We start from the raw sequence: 22,581 nt of genomic DNA, 5'->3' as shown, positions 1-22,581 counted from the left end.
TATGGCTATCATTGCATAGAATGTTTTTAAAATCAAGCAACCCAAATCAACAATTCAATGGAATAAATATCTAAAGTAAAAGAAAACTGTTCTGGTTAGGTATCTGTGCTCCATGTAACAATGGGCTCTAGACTTACTTTTTCATACTGCTGCTAGTCCAGGATTGGTGAATCTCTATGAACTACCCACCAATCACAAGCCCTAAGGACAACACCAGTTGAAAGTTATACTCTAACTCAAACAATTTAGAAGAAACCAGCTCTAAGTCCATGTTGTATGCATGAGAAAATCCATTTCAGCTTAAGCATTCAAGACAACCTATAGTTTTGGAAAACTAATATTTACCTACTTTTAATTTTATGTGTCTTTGCAGCAAAGTTTTGAATAAAGTGGTATTTCGAAGTTGTTGTTTTTTAATCATTATATCACCACCATCATCAATTAATTGTTTAAAGCGAAGGGTTTCATTGTGATATTTCCATACATGAATTTCAATAGCCTTTGACCATAATCACCCTATCTACTACTCTTTCTAATTCTAATTCTCCCCACTCCCTTTTTAAAACTTCTTTGCAAAGTAAAGTTTTTGAAGCCTGTAGGGGAAAGATTTGTGACCGCATAGGAAGTTTCTATTATGAGTGGGCTTCTTATGAAATAAGTGAACTTTACTGATTAAACTGAGGGATTGGTGAAGAGTTATACCGATCATCATCCTGGAAAAGAAAAGTAGATCTCTTAATATCAGGAGAGCATAATTGCTATAAGTCGGTTATTTCTGACAAGGAAAGGGGCTTATGGTAAGAATTTTATGCTCTTATAGAGGAAGGAAAGTAACATTTATGATTTTATGTGAGTGGAAAAGAAAGTTATCTTTAATATAGATTTTTCTACATCATTTCCTTTCCGATTTTGAGTCCAAATCCATAGAATACACATAAATTTCTAAACTATCCTACAGAAGCAGATCATGCAAACAGTAATTATTTCTATTAACATGAGCCCAGGTCATTAATAGAATGAGCTTTTATAGGAAGTAGAGTCCATATCAACCTCAAATACATAGATAACATGTATAAATACGTGGAAGGAAGGATGGGTCACCCTTGTAATCCTTGCTACTCAGGAGGTTGAGATCTAAGGATCAAAGTTCAAAGCCAGCTCAGACAGGAAAGTCCATGAGACTCTTATCTCCAATTAACCACCAGAAAACCAGAAGAGGCACTGTGGCTCAAGTGGTACAGGCACTAGCCTTGAGCTGAGAAGCTCAGGGACAGCCCCCAGGCTCAGAGTTCAAGCCCCACTACTGGTGTGTGTGTGTGTGTGTGTGTGTGTGTGTGTGTGTGTGTGTGTGTGTGTGTGTGTGTGTGTGTGTGTGTGCGTGTGTTAGGTCACAGGGCAAGAACTCAGGGCCTCATGCTCTCACTTGGCTTTTTCATTCAAGGCTGGCCTTCTAACATACGAGCTACACTTCTATGTCTAGCTTTTGCTGGTTAAGTAGAAATAAGAGTCTCATAGATGTTTTGCTTAGGCTGGCTTCAAACTGCAACCCTTGAGATTTTCACCTTCTGAGTAGCTAGGATTTGAGCCACGAGTGTGGGCTTGAATCTTGGTGTGTGTATGTGACTGCTACCATATGAATGAGCTCTATGCCAGGTAGGAGCAGAAAGAAAGAAAAGAAAACAGTGGATAGGGGTAGAGAGCACACCAGAGAATAGGATAATTTTTAGATAAGAGTGTATATTTAAGTTAAGGAAAGACAATGAAGGACAAACTGTACTCACAATATAGTCCCGAAGACATCAGTTGATTTAAGTGTTACAAATCAGGAGCCATCACTCCTTAATTACAAAGAATGACTGCAGAAATGATTTTGCATTTTAAATTAGAGGAAGGATTCTAACAAGAAATTAACAGGTTAGCATGGAATAATATCAACTGTTAGCATGCATATTTCCATTTTTAAAGTATCTAATGATCAGGAGTTATGCAAATTTATGCAATGTAAAAAGGGAAACCATAGGGAAGTGGATCTTAAGCGGGGAGGGGAGGAGAGGCAGAAAGAAAAACAACTGTTGCATTCCTGTTTGCTACTGACCCTCTTCAGTTGTTGTTGTAACTGTTCCCTCATGGACTCAGGACAATTGTCCAGCTGGGTCTTCTGCTCGGAGTAAAGCTCCTGAAGCCTCTCTAGTTTTTCCCTTTCAGCATCAAGCTTTACCTTCTCCTGAAGTTCAGAAATCAGAAAATAGAAGAATAGAAATTATCTTCACAGCCCAAGCAGTTGCAAGTGAACATTTTCCAACAGTAATAAAAAACAAACACCAACTGTAGATCTCTATCAACATACAAACATAGCTTGTTAGTGACTACAGTAAAGAGATGCAAGTTGAAGTTAAGCCAAGGGGCCCAGACTCTTCATTCTTAAATCATGGTCATTTTCACTGGGAATTGACCACCACTCACCCTTCCTTCCTTCCTTCCTTCCTTCCTTCCTTCTTTCTTTCTTTCTTTCCTTCCTTCTACCATGTTATAACAGAGGGGAAGCAACTGGAAGATTGGATGTTGGTCAGTGGCCAACAAAGGACAAAAGAAATGTCAACCATATTCCAAACTACCTTGGGAAGAGTCACTTTGTCAGAAAACTCAACAAAGGAAAGAAACCACTATTTATAACTTTGAAGTACTATTATTGTCTAAATTCACTTGAGGCATTTGCTAGGCAATTTCTGAAAATGATTGCAATTTGTTTTAACATAAGAGGTGCTCTAAGTCGTTGGTTGATATCCTAGTCATCTGAAATAGTCCTTGCTATTTGCAAAGCTTCAGAGCTTAAGCAACTAGAAAATGTAATTCAAGGAAGATCATCTAATTCAGGTGTTAAAATAGCTAATTAAAATGCAGGGAGAGGAGAATGAGGCAGATCAGACACAGGGTAAGCTAAAACACTGACTGGAAACAGAGATTACAATGAATGACAAAAAAGCAAAACAAAGAAAAATAACCACCAGCACACACACACACAAACAACAACCACAAAATAAAACACTAACAGAGAGACTATGGAATCAAGGACCCAGAACCCAGAAAAAGAAAGAAGGTAATACTAAATCCCTCCCAAGTCACACATGCCAAAGTGAGGAAGTGATGCTAGATGTTCTTCAGGAAATTAAATACTATATACAGTGATTATATGGCTTGACGATGTCACCTTTTCAATTCAGAAACAAGGTTTCAATTCAGTCAGCACTAGGCTTCTTCTCAACTGGGGGTCCTTTTATGATGGTATTAACATGTGTAACAAATTTGAGGTGAGATTATCTGTGAGCATGTGATGCTTTCAGTCTAAACAAACATTTTATGAAGCAGTACAATGGAACAATGCTCAGTAAGTAAAACTTTCCTTAAATAAAACATTTCCTTAACTGGTAAAAGTCTAACCCACCTTTAAACATATCATTCAGAATTATTTTTTAAAGGATGAAGCTGTTATACAATCCTATTAAGTTATCCCTACGGTAACTTCTTTATATCAATGGCCAAATTTCCCTATATAAATGTATATTTAGACTCTTGACAAAAAAAATCTTATGAATTACATTTAAAATTATATTACATCAATGCCTATGCCAGTCCACTGCTGTCTCCATTCTTAAATTTTAAATTTTAGATTTCAGGGGTATTCTACAAACCTATCTTTAGTTGTAGAAATACATGTTTCTTCAAAATAGTTAAAACGAGAAATCATAAGTTAATCTAAAAGGAGTCTACAGCGACTCTTAACAGCTCCTGGCAGAGTTTCTTCTCACTTTTAACAGTAAGTTTAGTCACTCATTCCAGCTGTTGAGCAGGAGTTGGAGAAAGGAATGCAGTGACTAGCAGAGAAAAGAATTCTGGGGGGTTAAGCCACTGTAAAGCTGAGTAAAGTAGCCAGCCAGTTTCAGAAATAATATTTTCCCTTAAGAAAACCATCAGCATTCAATGCTTGTTGATTATCAGCTAAGAAAATATTATTTGCTCTGTATGGGTGAAAAGTTTACCCAATTCACCCAACAATTTTTGTTGAGAGTTCTATCTCTAGATACTATATCATTAGATTTTGCATCAATAGTTTCAAACAAACATTTATAAAGAAAACAATACTATTCATCAGAATTAAATATCACATGAGCAAAGCCTTAAAACTGAAAGTTACGTTTAACAGAAAACATCAATATAATATTATGTAATATGGAAAAGCACTGTCCTGAAATACAGGTCTCCAATCTGGAGAAACTGCCAAACCACTGTGCTAGTGCTTTTAACTTCTTAAAAAATAATTCCTTAAAAAAATAAACAACAAATATAAAATACCTTATGTTTGCATAGTGCCTTCCTTCTGAGGCCCTCAAAGCGTTTCACAATTCCATGCAAGGGGGCAGTTAGAAGAATTATGCAAGCTGGCACCATTAGAACCTTTGGTGGCTTCGCCGTGGTTTATCAGTAACACTCTCACCACTACCTGAGTCCTGGAGCTCAAGCTCAGTGAGGCCAAAGTGAGGGCAGAGGAAGTGAGAGGGGGAAAGGATGAAAGGAGGATTAGTAGCCGGTGGGCTCTGTCATAAATCACAGAGGACCACAGGGCTGATCATACTCCTGTGAGAGCCAGAAATGGATCGCCTTTGAGCCAGAAAGAAATGAATACTCTGTCTCCTACTTATAGCTCAGGAAGTTTTCGAATGAAAATTAGCCCAACCAGGCATTTCATTCCAGCTAAAAGTATCATCCTCTACACTGAAGATGAAATTGATGGACAAACTAGATGGGACTGTGGCTTAGGTGGTAGAATAGCTAGCCTTGAGTGAAAAAACTAAATGGTAGCTTCCAGGTTCTGAGATCAAAGATCTAACACTGGCACAACAATTAACTAATTAACTAAAGCCTACAGATTTCCTATCATCTTCACTGTGTTCTGGAAGGAAAAACTGAAATTTAATTTGAACTCAATACTACACAAAAATATCTTGAATACTAATGAAAATATCATTTTACCACATATCAGAATGCAATATTCAATAAGATCATGGTTCAGTGTTGGGTGCTAGTGGCTCATGCCTGTAATCCTGGCTACACAGGATGCTGAGATCTGACCACTGTAGTCTGAAGCCAGCCCAGGCAGGAAAGTCCACAAGATTCTGATCTCTAATCAATCATCAAAAAACCGGAAGTGGAACTGTAGCTCAAGTAGTAGAGTGCTTGCCTTGAGCACAGAAGCTCAGGGGCAGCACCCAGGACTGAGTTCAAGTCCCAGGATGGATGGACACACACACACACACACACACACACACACACACACACACACACACACACAGGTTTAATCTAAAGGAGACTGTGGTTTAATCCTGAAAAACACATTTAACTTGTTAGCTTGTAGAGCCACCAATTTAATAAAAAACATCAGCTGACTTTGTATTTTGAAGTAGTAAATGATCATTAACTTTAAGTTTGGGATATAAATACAATTAAAAACATACTCAATTGCATTCAAATGTAACTAAGGTTCTTGGGCTTTTATATACTTACTAATTCTGGCAACCCTATCACTAAACTCTGGCTCATGTTTGGAACTGACACAATAATAATGTTTAAACTTGTCTATAAGACACTATTTCTAGGGGTGGCCTGCCCAAAGTGGCTTTCTTCTAGTTCCTAAAACTTGTGGTGTTGCTGGGGTTTTTTTTGGACAGTCCTGGGCCTTGGACTCAGGGCCTGAGCACTATCCCTGGCTTCTTTTTGCTCAAGGCTAGCACTCTGCCACTTGAGTCACAGCGCCACTTCTGGCCATTTTCTATATATGTGGTGCTGGGGAATTGAACCCAGGGCCTCATGTATACGGGGCAAGCACTCTTGTCACTAGGCCATATCCCCAGCCCCCTGTGGTGTTGTTTTGAAGTCAAGCACCTTCATGAGTTCATAGAATAGTCAACTCTTCAGACCCATAAGCATTTATCTGAATTTTTTTTTAAACTGGTACAGATTGAACCCAGACCCTCATACTTGCTGGGCAGGAACTCTACCACTTGAGCTACACCCCTGGCTCTACAATTCTTCTGCCAACAGCTTTATGGATACACATAAACTGTACATTTAATGTATTCATCTTAATGATTTTGGACACATGCATATTCTATGATACTATTTAAGTCCAGAAGAGTTCGAGATTTCACAATCTTATGAACTTTAGACAAATAGTACACTATTATATGGCCTTTCCAGTAAGATCTGGGTAGTTACCTCCTAAGTTAAAAAATGCTGTGACTTCCTATAGCTATAGTTATAGTTTCTATAGCTATAGTTATAGTTTCTTTCCCAAAACACTTCTCAGATTTTGAAGCCACAAAGGAAAGTTTAAAGTCATGTGTTAACAAAGAGTGATTATGGAGAACTTCATTTGTTTTCCTTTGGATCTGACATTTTAATTACACAGTAATGGGTCCTTAGAATATAATGACTTGGCAAATCAGAACACTGAGGACTTACATATAATAATAACCTGTATGTGGAATCCTACAATTTAATCCCTAAATCCTCCAGTGCAGCTACACTTCCTTGAGCCAGGGAACCAGCTTTGTAATGTAAGAAAGAGACATGGGAAGGGGCAGGTTTCATCTGAACCTTGGCTATTGACCTGGCAAAGTCTGCACTGAAGTGGCATTAACACCTTGCTGAAAAAAAGCCCTGCCAGACTCCCTCTTCCCCTGGCTCTAAAGGAAAGATGGGAAGGAAGTAACAGGTACTCTGGCAAGGAAATAATGGGAGAATAAAATCCAACCACGTAATAACAAAATAACATGTGGTTGAAGTGGAAAAATGAGGAAATCCAAGGATTTCATATTTCATTGGGGAATGTGTTATATGGACAATGATTTAGACTTTAGTTCCCAGTTAAGTAAGCTTACCTGTATCTATGTGGAGATTAGGATGGTTAAAAACTGTCACAATGTATTTGTTTGAAGACACAGAATATTTTTCCTTAAATGCAAGGATGATTTTTTTAGTTGTATGCCTGTAATCTAGGTAATGAAAGGACTCCGAGCAGGGAAGTGCAGCTTTTCTTTCCTTAGCCATCTTAAAAAAAATTTTTTTTAGCCCAACTGACTTTTGATTGATTGATTGTGTGTTAAAGTTGGCAGACGAGACACAGATAACCTAAATTAGAGAAAATTTATAAAAATATTCTTAGCTTTGAATTCTTTTTTTTTAATTTTTTTTTTTTGGCCAGTCGTGGGCCTTGGACTCAGGGCCTGAGCACTGTCCCTGGCTTCCCGCTCAAGGCTAGCACTCTGCCACTTGAGCCACAGCGCCGCTTCTGGCCGTTTTCTGTATATGTGGTGCTGGGGAATCGAACCGAGGGCCTCGTGTATCCGAGGCAGGCACTCTTGCCACTAGGCTATATCCCCAGCCATGAATTCTTTTTTTTGATGGGGGAGGGGAGTGGTACTGGGTTTAAACTCAGTTTCATGTTTGCTAATTAAGCACTCTATCTCTTGAGCCATATCTCTAGACTTTTTCCCCTCTTTGGTTACTTTTGACAGAGGGCTCTTATTTGTTTTTGCCTAGGCTGGCCTGGATGGTGATCCTCCTCTTTATGCTTCTTACTGTAGCTGGGATGATAGTGTGTACCACCATGCCCAGGTTTTTCTGTTGAGATGAGTTCTTGCATACTTTTTGCCCAGGCTGCCTTTGAACTGCAATCCTTCCGATCTCCACCTCCTAAGTATCTCCCTTTGCTACAGGTGTGAGTCCAACTGAATTTTTAATATAGTTAGAAACAGACAGCCCCCCCGAAAAAAAACCTATACAAACAAATGTCCTACTTTCTTAGCAGTTGTTCATATTATGCTTTCGCCTTGAAGTGGGGAGGGGATTGGATGGAAAGGGAAGTCAGATCCACAACCAGGCTTTGGCATAAGCCAAAGTTTATAGTACTAAGAGCCTCTATGCAGTCACCAAGGTAACAGCTCCTTCACCTGATGGTTTCTTTGTTTAGCGCATCACTGAATAAACATCTCATTCTGAGTTAACATTTAGGTCAGATCCTCATATTTGTTCTGGGTTGGTCTATACTTGGAGTGGTTCTCTCTGTCATATGGTTACTAGAATAAAACAGGCATCTGGCATTTAGCTCATATGGAAACAAATTTATTGATGCTTTAGAACCTAAGTCCCTAAGCTCAAAGGTCAATGCAAGGAACTCCTGCAGAAATGTTCAATAAACATACAGCAGCATAATTGTCTACATTTTATACTATATGTGTAGTTATGCCCGTAACTTATTTTGCACACAGTAACATACAATAAATAAAAATCATGTATGTTACCTTATATTACATATGTAAAAGAAAATACTTCACAAGTCAGGTCAAAGAAACCATATGAAACACTAGTCTCAAGAGGGAAGGAAACAATGTCAATAATTTCACATCAGGATTTGAACTTCAAGGTGTCATTAAACATTTTTCCTATACTTCCCGACTTGTCTGAAAAGCGCGCGCGCGCACACACACACACACACACACACACAAAAAAAAAAAAACAAAAAAAGCCAGGGCAAAATTACAGGATGTGCTAGCAACTTCTGAATCAGAGCTTTCCCAAGAGGGATATCTGTTCAACTCAGTTTATATCTGATCACAACAGGTGTATGGAAAGAGAAATGTGATCCAAAGGGGAAAAGGGTACTTCCTCCTTCTGTCTTATGCTTTGGCTTGACTGGCAGTGTGATTATAGGCCTCTGGCATGTGCACTTGGGCTGTCCACCCCAGCTGTTCTGGAACTTGGCTCCACATGGTTCTTTGGCAGGTGTCTGGCTCAGTGTTGCTCGTAAAGCCCAGACAAGCTGTTAGCTAGAGAATCCAAGGACAATATTCCCCTAGCACCCTTGGCAGGATTGTCACACTAACTATAGGCTGCAGAAACAGTGAGTTGCAAGTGTCTTCCTCTGTTTTTACTGATTGGAGGGGGAAGTCAATAATAATCCAAAGCCAATGGAAATCATACAACACTATATGTTCAAAGATAAAAAAAGAACATTAGACAGGGCATCATTTCAGGTAAAAAAGGGCTGGAAAAACACCAGGCACAATGACTCAAACTTTAAATCCTAGCTAACTTGTAAGGTGGAGACTGGGTAAAGTGCAGTTTTGAGGCCAATCTGGGGATAAAAGTTCATGAGACTCCATCTCCAACAATGGATGGTAATGGACCTGGTTCTTAGCTTCAGGGGAAGCACAATACCTGGGTACAGTGCTGTATGCCATCCATCCCCAGAAATTTTCCAGAAGCACAGGTAAGAGGATTGTAGCCCAGGACCGTCCAGACATAAAGTGAGACTCTACCTCCAAATAGGCAAGAATGCCTGGAGACATAGCTCTTGTGTTATGTACCTGCCTTGCAAGCATGAGGTCCAGAGTTCAAGGCCCAGTACCACCACAATGGAAGGAAAGGACAAAACAGGGAAAGGAAAGGTCTGGGATGATCTTTCTGGAAACAACAGTGACCTGACCACTGACAGAGAAAGAAGGCATGGAATATGGTGAAGAATATTCCAGGCAGGGGCCACAGTGTCTGCAATGAACCTGAGGCAGAGGTTGTGGGAGAACAAATAAAAAGCGGAATGAATTATGAAGACAGAGATGACAGCAAGACTGGCAACAGATCACATTAAAGAACTTATATTTATAGAAAGTGTAAGATGACATAAACCAAAATGTGATGTCCCACTATATTTTATTTAAGCCTAAAATATTTCTATGATGTGATTTCTAATTATTTTTTAAATTACCTTGGCTGTGGTGAAGAGAATGAATTGAAGGGGTAAAAGTCAAAAAGGGACTAAAGAAGAGATTTTGGTATTTCAAAGAATATGCTATTTAAGAAGAGGCAGAGAAATTAATGTTTATCCATCACAATCTATGTGATGGATAATCAAGTCCAGATCAATGTTCAGGTTTCTACTTGAAGAGATGGATAGATGGAGGCCTTACTCTGGATTGAAGAAACTACAGGATGGTGGGGGGAAATGGGCATATGAATGGCCTGATAAAGGGTAAGATGGAGGGATGTGGATGTTCAGTTGGAAGAATCCATGATGTATGTGAGTGGAGAGGTCAGGTGGGCTACAGAATGAGTCAGAAGTTCAGAAAAGGATTTGAGAGCTAGAGACAGCATATGATAGACATCAGTATATACAAGTCATGTGAAGTCAGGGTTGAGTGTAAGGATATAAGAGGACTGGGGTGGTCTGGGTGCCAGTGGATCATGCCTGTAATCCCAGCTACTCAGGAGGCTGAGATATGAGTATTACAATTCAAAGTCATCCCAGGCAGGAAAAGTCCATAAGACTCTTATCTCCAACTAACCAGCATAAGGCCAGAAGTAGAGCTGGGGCTCAAGTGGTAGAGCACTAGTGGTGAGTGAAAAAGAGACAGGTTTTGGGTCTTGAGTTCAAGCCACAGTCATGGCATGAAGGGGGGGGTGGGGAGAAGGAGAGGGAGAGACAGACAGACAGACAGACAGAGACAGTGGAGAGACAGAGAAAAAGAGGAGAGAGAAAATCACAGATAAATATCAGAGAGAGAGAACGGCAAGAGAAGGAAAACTCACAAGTTTATGATTGAACAGGCACAGATGAAGGAGGGGGAATAAACCAAGAAAAAGAATAGTCATCTGAACTGAACAGGGCTCTGTAGTCTGATAATAAGATTACCACAAGGCACACAATGGGGACTTCAGTCTTTTTTTTTTTTTTTTTTTTGCCAGTCCTGGGCCTTGAACTCAGGGCCTGAGCACTGTCCCTGGCTTCCTTTTGCTCAAGGCTAGCACTCTGCCACTTGAGCCACAGCGCTACTTCTGGCCATTTTCTATATATGTGGTGCTGGGGAATCGAACCCAGGGCTTCATGTATATGAGGCAAGCACTCTTGCCACTAGGCCATATCCCCAGCCCAGGACTTCACTCTTAAAAGGAGAAAACTGCCATGTACCAGTGGCTCATCCCTGTAATCCTAGCTACACAGGATGCTGAGACCTTCACAGTTTGAAGCCAACCCAGGCCAAGAAAAAAAACAAAAAACAAAAACATAAGACTCTATCTCCAGAGTAGTTAACCTGCAAAAAGTCAGGCTAGAGATGTGGCTCAAATGGTTGGGCACCTCCAATGAGCAAGAAAGCTGAGCCCAAGGCCCCGAGCTCAAGTCTCAGTACCAGAAACCAAAAAAAAAAAAAAAGGAAGAAAACTGATGGAGTCATGAGATTTACGATGACTGGAATGGGAATGAAAGTTTATTTGGAAAGGAAGAAGTAACACTGTGTACTCATAAAATAATTAGAAAAGTCTATGGTAAAGAGATAAGGTGGTAGCTTAAATGATAACAATCTAAAAAAAAATAATGGTAGCATGCTGGCAGTAGAGATCTAGTGAGTTTCCCGTTTGTGCAGAAGGACAGTGGACTTAAAAGGTGGGCCAGGATGACCCTGAGCATATGAGAAAGGACTGGTAGTAACATCAAAACATTGTTTAGTCCAGTCTTTGCTTCTACTCTTCTCATCATTTTGTTGCAGCTCCTTGCCCAAAGCTAGGCCCTGTCAAGCTTTTGCACCATGTGATGAAACCTGCCAGACCCATCTCACCCCCAAACAGCTGCATGAGCCAGTTCTATACTTCAATCTCCTGCAGTCCTCTCTCCTTATATATAAAGGCAAGCCACCAGAGGGATGGAGGTTCATCTTGGCTCATGCCTGCCCACTCTTGGAGTTCTACTTCTACCTCCGATCTGGAGAACTCTACTCAGCTCCCACTGGGACGTCAGACTTTGAATTTGGGTCAACCTAGTGCATTTATGTGCATAATATGGTGCTGAAAACATACACAAGTACAATTTCAACACTGTTTTTGTTGTTTGCTTTGTTGCATTAGTGGGGTTTGGAACTCAGATACTCTACCACCCAAACCCCATGTTTGTAGGCTGTGCATAGGGAGCTCACAGTGAACGCGGTACCTCATTCACTCTTACATTCCACAAGCTTTCCCACAGGACATACCAGTATGTAATTACTACCATATCACTTACCTGGTACTTATTTAGTAGTAAAATACTAATTAAGTACCGAAACAAGACATCCAATTCCTCCAGCAAAGGCTACTGGCTGTTATAAATGAAGATTGTAAGAAATCTAAGCCATTAACTGAGCCTCCTGCACTGCAGATTTAGACAATTGATTCAGTTAGTTGTGAACTCCTGAAGAAAACCCATTATGTGAATAGATTCTTTGTTATTTTATAGACTAGAAACTGAATGAACAATGTTTAACATCAAAAGAGTGTTCAGCATCATTTTGACAGGTAGTCAACCAAGGGAAAAAGACAGTTCAGCTTTTAATCTGACTTCCACTTTTGGCAATGATCATTTTGAGCTCCTTCTTTTTACACCAAGACAAAATACTCTTGTTTTCAGGTGGCAAACAAATAAGAGCCTGAAATAGGAAGCCACACTCTGCAAAAATTCTTTCTACACATGACTGCTAGAACTACATTTTCCTTTTGTGAGGTTTAGTAGAGAATACGGTGGACAGAAATGGATGTGTTAAATCTTGTTTGCATATTGCTTTCCTGAATCAATGCATTATTTTTAAATCATAAGCTAAGTTCAGCCTTAACTAAATCATAATAGAAGAAGAATGTATCACATTTTATGGGAGGAAAATTTTGATAAATAGACAAATCAATACCCTGATCTGCCAATATTTCTCTCTAATTTCCTTAGTAAACATCAGCTAATATTCAGGTTGTGGCCTGAATATATAAGCAAGGCTTCATTCAATCTAACCTGTGGCTTTTCATTTTCTCTTAGTTTTCACTTGGCAGTATGTGAGGACCCCTTGAAAACTCAGACATATTTTTCAAGGAGCAGAGCACTTGCATTGGAAACAATAACAAGGCAAGGCAGGTGAAATGAATAGATCTTATTCACATTTGTAGTAAATAAAAAAATTAAAAGAAATATGGCAATCCTGTGTGAACATGCCATATAGGGCACTTGTAATAAAGAAGTTCTGTATATAGATATCGCTATCTATATCTATATCTGTCTATCTATTTAGCTATCTATCCATCTACATAGATATAGATATATGCTTACCAGGCTACTTGCACTATATCTATACACATAAATATGTAGATACAAATATATATAAATACAAATATCTGTACCTATAGATTATATATATTTAAAAATCTTTCAAAAAGCAGTGGAATCATAAAAACAGAAAGCTGATTTTTAAAAAAGTAACTCTATCATCTCTCATCTCAAGTAGTACAAGCTGCCATAGGAAATATCAGCTCACTTTAGCATCAGCTGCCCAGCACCTGACAGCTCTCAGTCATCTTACCATCTTAGGCCTTTTCCCTAGTGCTGCTTTCTCCAGGAACAGAACACACAAAACCCGGTAATTTTATTGAACACTTCAATTCAATTAACTGGAACCCACAGCTTTATCCATAAAAATAGTATTCAAATTTAATTTTCTTTTACCTTGGTCTTTTCGCCAACAATGTTCTTTTCCAGCTCTGCTATTTTCTGGTTTAGATTATCCAAAGTCTCCTTCTCCTTCTTAAGTTCTGTTGTCTCAGATTTCTGCTCTCCAACCAAAAGAGCACATTCCATCTGCAACTAAGGACACACAGAACAAAGCCCAGAAACAGTTTGCCTTCAAGAACCTTTTCAGTGGCCAACAACAGACATTCACATAGGAATCGTTAAAATGTTCAAAAACTCATAGAGAATCAGCCAAATTGTGGGGCACAGAGAGTAGTCCAGAAAACCCATGTGATACTCAGAAATCCCGTGTAAGAAAGCTGGAGAGCCTACAACGTATTTGCTGAGAAAACTAGTGATCCTGTCACTTAACCATCCACTTTGGCTGAGTTTCTTAGATTCAGGTACAAGCTCAAACTGCTTCAGGAGTAATAGTGCCCTGTTTGGTTCCTAGGGTCTGAGGTATGAAAGTTACCCCAGCCCCACACAGGAGCTCTGCATTCCTAGTAAAGCCAGCACTGCAGAAACTGACAGGTGAGCTGTTCCCTTGTCCCCTTCTTTTTACCAGGCTACTTGCACCATCTGTTAATAAAGACATTCAGATTCCCCCTATGAGCTGCCTCTCACTCCATGGTAATAACATGGTAAGATGGCAAGAAGTGGAGCTACATTTCAGATGGTAGAGCACCAGCCTTGCGTGAAAAAGCCGCACAAAAGTGCAAGGCTCTGAATGGAAGCCCTAGTAACACACACACACACACACACACACACACACACACACACACACACACACAGCTATTATCTTCTATAGAGTTATGCTGTCAGCCACTGGCACCAGGCTTTGTAAGTCCCAAGAAAGCTGGGTTTATGTTTAGTGAATATATTTATTCATCGTCACATAGTGCTATCATGATATCCAACATAATATGTAAACATGCTCAGAAAAATTTCATTGAACTTGAACATGTGTACCTAAATACAGGATAATTTTAGCCAATAGATCCTTCAACCAAAAAGCACAAATAAAGCGCTAGTGGGAAAAAAAATAGTTCTATATAGAGTACATTAAAGATGTCTTAATCTGTTTAAGTGATAAACATTTTCTCTAGTATAATGTAGAATTTTATGGTGTTATTCATAACTCTATCTCTAAGATTAATATATCATTTGGAAGAATTGAACCGGAATTCAATTATGCTGAATATTTGTCCCTTATCAATTTCCAGATGCAATATTTTAATTTTAACTTAATTTTAAGCTTCAAACATTTAATAAATAACCTTAATAAATGGAGTAAAATTGAAAAAAAAAGATGTCTTAAATCTGTCTATCTCATCTAATTAAAAAAAAGAATGTAAAAGGAGTATTTTTACTCTACACTTGGTGCCAATTGAGTAAATGTTTGTGTTGACTACTTGGTATTCAGACTCCTCCCCAGACTTGAGCCTTAGTACCTAGAAGCAGTTTTAAGCGAACGAAACTACAGGAGGGGAAGGCAAAAGTGAATTTATACTTTATACCTCTCTGGAGGATTCATCCATCTGGTCATCTATATCTTTGATTTTTTGTTCAAGCTCCTCGAGGTTGTTTAGAATTACTATCTGGGCATCTTCCATTGCAGCCAACTCTTGAGTCCTCTGTTCTTCACTTATGCCTTCCGGAGTCTATAATTAACACAGAATTGGGTTATTCATGCTTCCTTGCTAGAATTCCTGGTTTGACTTAGAAACTAGCTGCAGGCCTAGTGCTTTAGTTTCCACGTCAGTGGGACTGCAAAGAGCACTCTTGTGATCGTTGGCTGTTTTGCTGGAATTCTACCACAAGATTATGCCAGCTGGGTTCTTGGAAAAGCTCCAACAAACCAGTTCCACGTACAATTCGTATATCTGTTTGTTTTTTTTAGTTTTTGTTTCTTGCTGGTCCTGGGGCTTGAACTCTGGGCCTGGACACTGTTCCTTGGCTCCTTTTGCTCAAGGCTAGTGCTCTATCATTGGAGCCATGGTGCTACTTCTGGCTGTTTCTGTGATTAACTGGAGATAAGAGTCTCACAGACTTTCCTGCCTGGGCTGGCTTCGAAGATTTCAGGCTCCCAAGTAGCTAGGATTACATGTATGAGGACTGGTACCCGGCTACAATTCATATGGTTTACAAGTGGTTTAGGTTTACAACCTAAAAGATGATTTTGATGGGCCTATAATTTAACTAAAAGCAGGATCCTGCTATGTGGGCATCCAGGTCCCCCAGCATCTTGTATCTGTGTCATGTGGTCTGAGTCTGTGTCTCCTGCAATTACTCTACTATGATCACGGGCTCCAGGAAAGACTGGATTCACTAATAAGCATCTTGTAATAAAAGGAAAACTGCCCTTCAAACAGGCAATGTCACCTCCTTTATATCATCTTGAGAACAGCCAGAAACTACAGAAAAGTGTCAGGTAACCAGAGACAAAGACTGAGCTAATGGACCATTGCTCAGCCAGAGACTTAGGGCAGGTTTAACGTTTCTCACCCTCTTTCCCCAAGTCTTCCTATTTGACCAGAAGGTGATGTCTATACCTCTGAAGACAGGTGAGGATGTAGTAAAGTTGTGTCTTCCCATGGCTGTCATGTAATAAAACTCCTTTTTCTGTCCTTTACCGTATCTCTTTCTTTGGCCTATGGGGATGAGTGAGCAAGCCCAACATGAGATTCCTAGAGTTTGGGCCTGAAGTCTAAAAATCCAGTTTCAAGAGATTAAGAAGAAGCTGTAGTATACAGAAATGGAAGTGTCAGAAAGTTCAGCAAGGAACTAGAATGACACAGGACATTTACATCTTCTTTGGTAATCTCGCTGTCCGCTGCTACCTTCAATCACAAGCTCTATGTTTGCTCCTATCTACCAAACCCTCGTTAGTCTGTATACACACTGTTTGGGCCTCACTGCTAGGGTTCCTGCAAATGAACATTTGTATTCAATGTGAACACCATTTTGCGTTTAATGTGAGATGGAAAACCAAAGGAACCTCACTTTTGTGAGGACTCTTCCCCCCTCCAAAGAAGAAATTATGTAGTTTTTCACATTTAGTGTTGAAGTACTATTTACTGTCCTACCAAACTCCCTCCTGAATGAAAACAGGATGCTAGCTTCTCTTTACTTCATGGAAAATCAGAGTTCCACTCCTTTGGCGGGGAATGAGAAAGTCAGCAAAAAGTAAAGCGGTAGAGAATTTGTTCATAGTCTTGAAAATGGGAGAGGAAAGGGAACATGAAGACCCAAATCACAACCCACATAGGACTGTCTGTTGTTTTTAAAAAGAGAATATAGGGGCTGGGAATGTGGCTTAGCGGTAGAATTCTTGCCTTGTATGCATGAAGCCTTGAGTTTGATTCCTCAGCACCACGTAAACAGAAAAAGCTGGAAGTGGTGCTGTGGCTCAAGAGGTAGAGTGCTAGCTTTGAGCAAAAAGAAGCCAGGGACAGTGCTCAGGCCCTGAGTCTCAAGCCCCAGGACGGAGAGGGAAAGGGAGAGGGAAAGGGAGAGGGAGAGGGAGAAGGAGAAGGAGAGGAAGGGAGGGAAAGCGAGAGAGAAAGAGAGTGAGCAAGAGTGAGAGAGCGAGAGAGAGAGAGAGAGAGAGAGAGAGTTAATAAAGACAGGTGCCAGTGGATCATGCCTCACAATCCTTGCTGAGATCTGAGGATCACAAGTCAAAGCAAGCTGGGGCAGGGAAAGCTGGTGAAACTCTAATCTCCAGTTGACTACCAAAAAAGCCTTAATTGGAGTTGTGGCTCAAGTGCTAGTACACTAGCCTTCAGTGAATGAGCTCAGGAACAGTGCTCAAGCCGAGTTTAAGCCACAGACTGACTAGCATCAAAAACAAACTAAACAGAAAGAAAAAGAGTAGTCAATTTCAGCTTAGCTAATTTGAGTATTACCTGGTGATGACCAGGTTTTCTTGAGGACAAAGATGTCAATACAGATGTATTATTAGTTTAGGTTTTTTTGTTGTTGTTGTTTTTGCCAGTCCTGGGCCTTGGACTCAGGTCCTGAGCACTGTCCCTGGCTTCTTTTTGCTCAAGGCTAGCACTCTGCCACTTGAGCCACAGCGCCACTTCTGGCCATTTTCTATATATGTGGCATTAGGGAATTGAATCCAGGACTTCATGTATAGGAAGCACTCTTCCCCCCAGGCCATATTCCCAGCCTTGCTTAGTTTTTAATCTATGAAAAAGAAGTGATCTTTTTCTGTGCTTGAAATCCAGGCCTTCCATTCTCCTTTAGCTTTTCCACTCAAGGCTGGCACTCTTCACCTGAGCCACAGCCCCACTTTACAGACTTTTTGGTCCAGGTTGATTTCAAACCGCAGTCTTCAGATATTAATCACCTGGTTAGTTAAGATTATCATCAGATCCACTAGTGCGTAGCTAAGAAGTTTGGGAGCCAGGCACCAGTGGCTCATGCCTATAATCCTAGCTACTCAGGAGGCTGAAATCTGTGGATCGTGGTTCAAAGCCAGTCCAGGCAGAAAAATCCGTGAGACTTTTATCTCCAATGAAACATCAGAAAAACCAGAAATAGTGCTGTGGCTCAAAATGGTAGAGCACTAGCCTTGAACTGAAGAGCTCAGGGACAGTGCCCAGGCCCAGAGTTCAAGCCCCATGACCAAAAGGAAAGGGGGAAAAAAAAAAAGGTAGTTTGGGAGTTTTTTTTCTTTTTAAAATTATTAGATAATTTCACAATTGAAAATGGAAAACAGCATCCCAGTTAAATAAGTAACTGAAGATTACCCAATAATTGTTAAAAAAATACATATTCAGATTAGTCAAAGAAACCACTGAAATTGAGTTGAATTAGACATATTTAATTTATTTACCAATGTTGGTAAGAACTTTAAAATACCTACCATCTCTACCATTTCCTATATTCTCTATTCATTCTTTACCCCACTTTGTAGTTCCTTATAAAAACTAAACATATATGAATTGTTTGCTTAAGAACAAAGGTATGTTAAGTCTCTAAAGTCTGACATTTCAGTTTTCTAATGGTCCTCTTAAATCTACTATATTATCAATGCATAAAGCAAGTGCTGACCTTTTTACACAAACAATACAACTCATTGTCTTCATACTCAGGGGTTCTCATTAGGCCATGAAGAATGCCTGCAATCCTGAATGGTATTCCAAAATCACTGACCAAGTAATCCTAGCAGGAAAGCTTCCCAAAGCCAGCATCCTGTTGGGTCAACAGTACATATTAAGTTTCTACTTCCAACATGATTTAAAAATATCTCTCATTGTGGAAGTAAAGTATTAAGAAAAGAAAAATGACTGAACAACCTGCACAACTGCCTATTTTCTAAAGGAGCAAGGGGTAACAATAATACTGATTGAGAAAGTGAAATTTTAAACTTCATGTCTTGGGGGAGGTGGGGGAAAATGAGTGAGGAGGGGGAAAAATGAGGGAGGAGGTAACAAGTTGGATAAGAAATGTACTCTATGCCTCATATATCAAACTGTAACCCCTCTGTACTTTACTTTGACAATAAAGAAAAAAAAACTTCATGTCTTTTCTATAATATTTTACTAGCATTTCCCTAAACATTACCATTGAAGGAAATTCTGCATTACTTCTTACAATTGCTTATGAATCTACAATTACCTTAATTTTAAAAATCCATAATGTCTTTAATTTCAATTCCTTTGTGATTTCTTTTTATAGTAATGGATGGAAACTCACTGACATAGTGGCATGTTTTAGTGAGTATATTATACATGTATGTGTATCCTCAAATATATCAACTTTAAGATAATTTCTTCCACACTGAGAAAGAGGAAAATACAGGGACATGACTCTGGACTGTCTCCTCTTAGATCTCTTCTTAGAAATCATCTTGTAAGCAGAGACGAATGTAGGGATTTTCACTATGTATGGACCAATTACACAGAAAGATGGGGAAGGGGATCTAATTCTAAATCAGCTTTTGCCACAAATAGTAGGAGACAGATTCACAAAGGCTGATTAGCATACTTCCAGAGTCCTGTGCATCTTTATGTGGTGGGAAAAGTGAGTTCCAGACTAGGAAATTTCAGGTTTCACAAATGTCATTAAAATCTTTATGTAGTTACATTCCTCTCTTCTCATTTATCCATAAATTGCCTAATAAATGTTACACTTCCCTAAAAAAATAATCCAGGGGGCAGATTATTGAGAGAAGAAGAATATAAATGCTAATGAAAATACAAAACAAATGCTAAGGTGGTTCTTTGCTTACTTAAGCCCCCCTCTTTCCCTCCCTCCTTCCCTCTCTTTCTCCTTTGTGTTGGTACAAAGGCTTGAACTCAGGGCCTCCAGCTCTTCCCTGTTTTTTTCCGCTCAAAGATAGTGCTCTCCCATTTGAGCCACACCTGTACTTCTGTGTTCTGTGTTCTGCTGGTTAACTGGAAACAAAAGTGCTATAGACTTTTCTACCCAAGCTGTCCTCCTGAAATACATAGGGTTACAGGCTGTGAGCCACCTTCTACCTTTTTTCTTGAATTAGTACATATCTGTTATTGAAATACAGTAAGTGAAAACCTATTCCTTGGAACTCATCAGTCTGTCACTTGAATTCTCAGCTGTAGCCTGGTAAACCGAGGTACCTCTCATGTTTCCTGCATTTAAAGGATGCACTGTCTAAGTCTATTATGACAATGGATGCTGCTCTTAGCTCCACAGGCCTCCTATTCCACACAAGCATATTTGACCAATCAAAAACATCTGTCAGGGGGCTGGGGATATGGCCTAGTGGCAAGAGTGCTTGCCTTGTATACATGAGGCCCTGGGTTCCATTCCCCAGCACCACATATACAGAAAATGGCCAGAAGTGGCGCTGTGGCTCAAGTGGCAGAGTGCTAGCCTTGAGCAAAAAGAAGCCAGGGACAGTGCTCAGGCCCTGAGTTCAAGGCCCAGGACTGGCCAAAAAGCAACAACAACAAAAAAACATCTGTCAGGATCTACTTGTTTAGACAACAGCTTTCTTGTCCAAAGTGTCTCCAGGAGGAAATCTGAGTCCCAAAGGTTGTCTTCATTAAGAGCACATAGCTCAAAGTCAAAATCTAGGCAGAACTCCACAGAAGAAAGAAATGGTGGTGGGGGGGTTGGGGGGGGATCAGAACACTAAGTTCAAAGGAAGTCATAGATTTCTTTTTTGGGGGGGGAGGGGAGGAAAAACCAGCAAAAACGCAAAGGGTGATGAAAACAGGTCAAATTTTCAAATAGGTTATTTCTTTCTCAACACTGGCCAGCATTGATTCCTCCCTGCTTTTTCCCCTCCACATCCTATCTTCCAATATCTTCTAAGTTCCTAGCAGTAGAGACCTATGTCCCGTCCATAGTTTCTCTCCACTGAGTTAGCAAGGGAAATATGATCATTAGAGGAAAGAAGGGATTGATGGATATCATATATTTAACAATTCAGGGCCCTGATTTGTATTAGAGAAGTCAGAATTAGATATGAACTCTGACCATGAACAAATCTTGAAAAAATTAAAATCAAATATACAAACTCTCTTCAATATCATTCAATGTAATAAATAACAATTAACTAATATATACTTTTATTGATGTTATTGTGCACATGCAATTGTCAAGAATCTCAGAGATGACCTTAATGGTAGGATTTAATTAATAAATCCCATTTACTCTTTTTCTGTTGTTCTGCCAGTTCCAGGGCTTGAACTTAGTACCTCACACTTGCTCACCTTGCTATCTCAGCTGGTGCTGCTATCTCCACTGGTGCTGTACCACTTGAGCCCGTCCTTAGCCTAGTTTCTTGCTGGCTAATTGGAGAATCTCAAGGACTTTGCTCCTTGAGTTGACTTTGAACCACGATTCTCCAGATTGCAGCCTCCTGAGTAACTAGGATTACAGGTAAAAGCCACTGGTGCTAGGCTTATATATTCTTAAATAATTTTACCTCATAAATTTGGTAGTAGTCTTTCCATCCAACTCTGCTACTTTAAAATTAGTCTAGCTTCAAATAAATCTTTTGTAGAAAAAAAGGCAGGAACTTCTTTTTAATTTTGATAGAAAAAAATCTTAACCTGTGTGGGAAAAAAAAAGTATCTCCCACAGAGTATCCTTGAATCTCATTTAGGATATTTTCACATTCTCAAAGACTGGTCTGCTAGGGCTGGCTTCAAACCAAGATCCTAAGATCTCAGCCTCCAGAGTAGCTAGGAACACAGGCATGAACCATCCGAACTAAGCTTAGCTTAAACATCCTAATTTCCAGCCCCTTTGTTACCTAACTGTCTCTTAAACTGGAGACTCACTGAAAACATGACCACAATAAAATCTCTGGGTTCTAGGCCTAAGTCCTGGTTCTGCCACCCAGCATTACCTTTGGTAGGATACTTAGGTAGGAGGATTCATTGGATGGCTTCAAAAAGGCAGAGGGGGATGGTACAGGAGTCCTGGTAAGGTCGCCAAGCAGGTCATCATTCCTGATGCTCCTGGAGGTAAGGAAGCTGGAGCTGCTCTGACCCAGGCTCCCAAAGCCTGCCAGGTCAGCATCGTGGACCGAGTTCTTCCGGTGGCACCGGTATCTTGTGTCAGGGCACACCAGTGCTTCTTCAAACACCGACTCTTCATCAGACAGCTGCAGCTTCTCCAGCTCTTTGTTGATTTTCTGCACATCTGCCACTGTGGTGCCTGTGGACACCTGGCTGTCATTGGCATACTCAGCACAGAGGCTGAGGATGGTCTCCAGACGCTGTCTCTCCTAGAGCACAGAGGAAGGCAAGGTCAATGAGGAGTGTGAGAATGGAGACAATTCCGAAGAATAAGTCTCAGGAGGCAGCCATATTCCACAGATCAGCACATTGAATGTGGACTGCTGAAAATTGCTTATCTTTTTGTTTGTTTTAAGATAATTTCATGTATGGGCTGGGAATATGGCCTAATGGAAAGAGTGCTTGCCTCGTATACATGAAGCCCTGGGTTCAATTCCCCAGCACCACATATACAGAATACGGCCAGAAGTGGCTCTATGGCTC

At 40.0% G+C, this 22,581-nt stretch overlaps 1 protein-coding gene and 1 long non-coding RNA gene across 12 annotated transcripts in view; one reads left to right on the top strand and one right to left on the bottom strand.

Moving 5' to 3' along the window:
- The window catches only part of Phldb2 (pleckstrin homology like domain family B member 2), a 200,623-nt gene that overhangs the window by 38,143 nt on the left and 139,899 nt on the right, over positions 1–22,581 (bottom strand). For 9 of the 11 annotated variants that reach the window (XM_048346584.1, XM_048346585.1, XM_048346577.1 and 6 more), the window contains 4 exons: positions 21,927–22,307; positions 15,091–15,234; positions 13,568–13,705; positions 2,096–2,224 (listed from right to left, as the gene is read on the bottom strand). In XM_048346584.1, coding sequence (XP_048202541.1) covers positions 2,096–2,224; positions 13,568–13,705; positions 15,091–15,234; positions 21,927–22,307 — 792 coding nt within the window. The remainder of the gene's footprint in view (positions 1–2,095; positions 2,225–13,567; positions 13,706–15,090; positions 15,235–21,926; positions 22,308–22,581) is intronic. The other 2 variants (XM_048346578.1, XM_048346581.1) reach the window with 1 other exon arrangement.
- On the top strand, positions 351–21,920 carry LOC125351675. Its single transcript, XR_007210992.1, has 3 exons — positions 351–363; positions 10,461–10,466; positions 21,558–21,920. It is a non-coding gene; the product is annotated as an uncharacterized LOC125351675 (long non-coding RNA).

Source organism: Perognathus longimembris, chromosome 5, assembly GCF_023159225.1.
Source record: "Perognathus longimembris pacificus isolate PPM17 chromosome 5, ASM2315922v1, whole genome shotgun sequence".
Classification (NCBI taxonomy): Eukaryota; Metazoa; Chordata; class Mammalia; order Rodentia; family Heteromyidae; genus Perognathus; species Perognathus longimembris.
The sequence above is the reverse complement of the archived record's forward strand: the minus strand, read 5'-3'. Positions and strand labels throughout refer to the sequence as shown.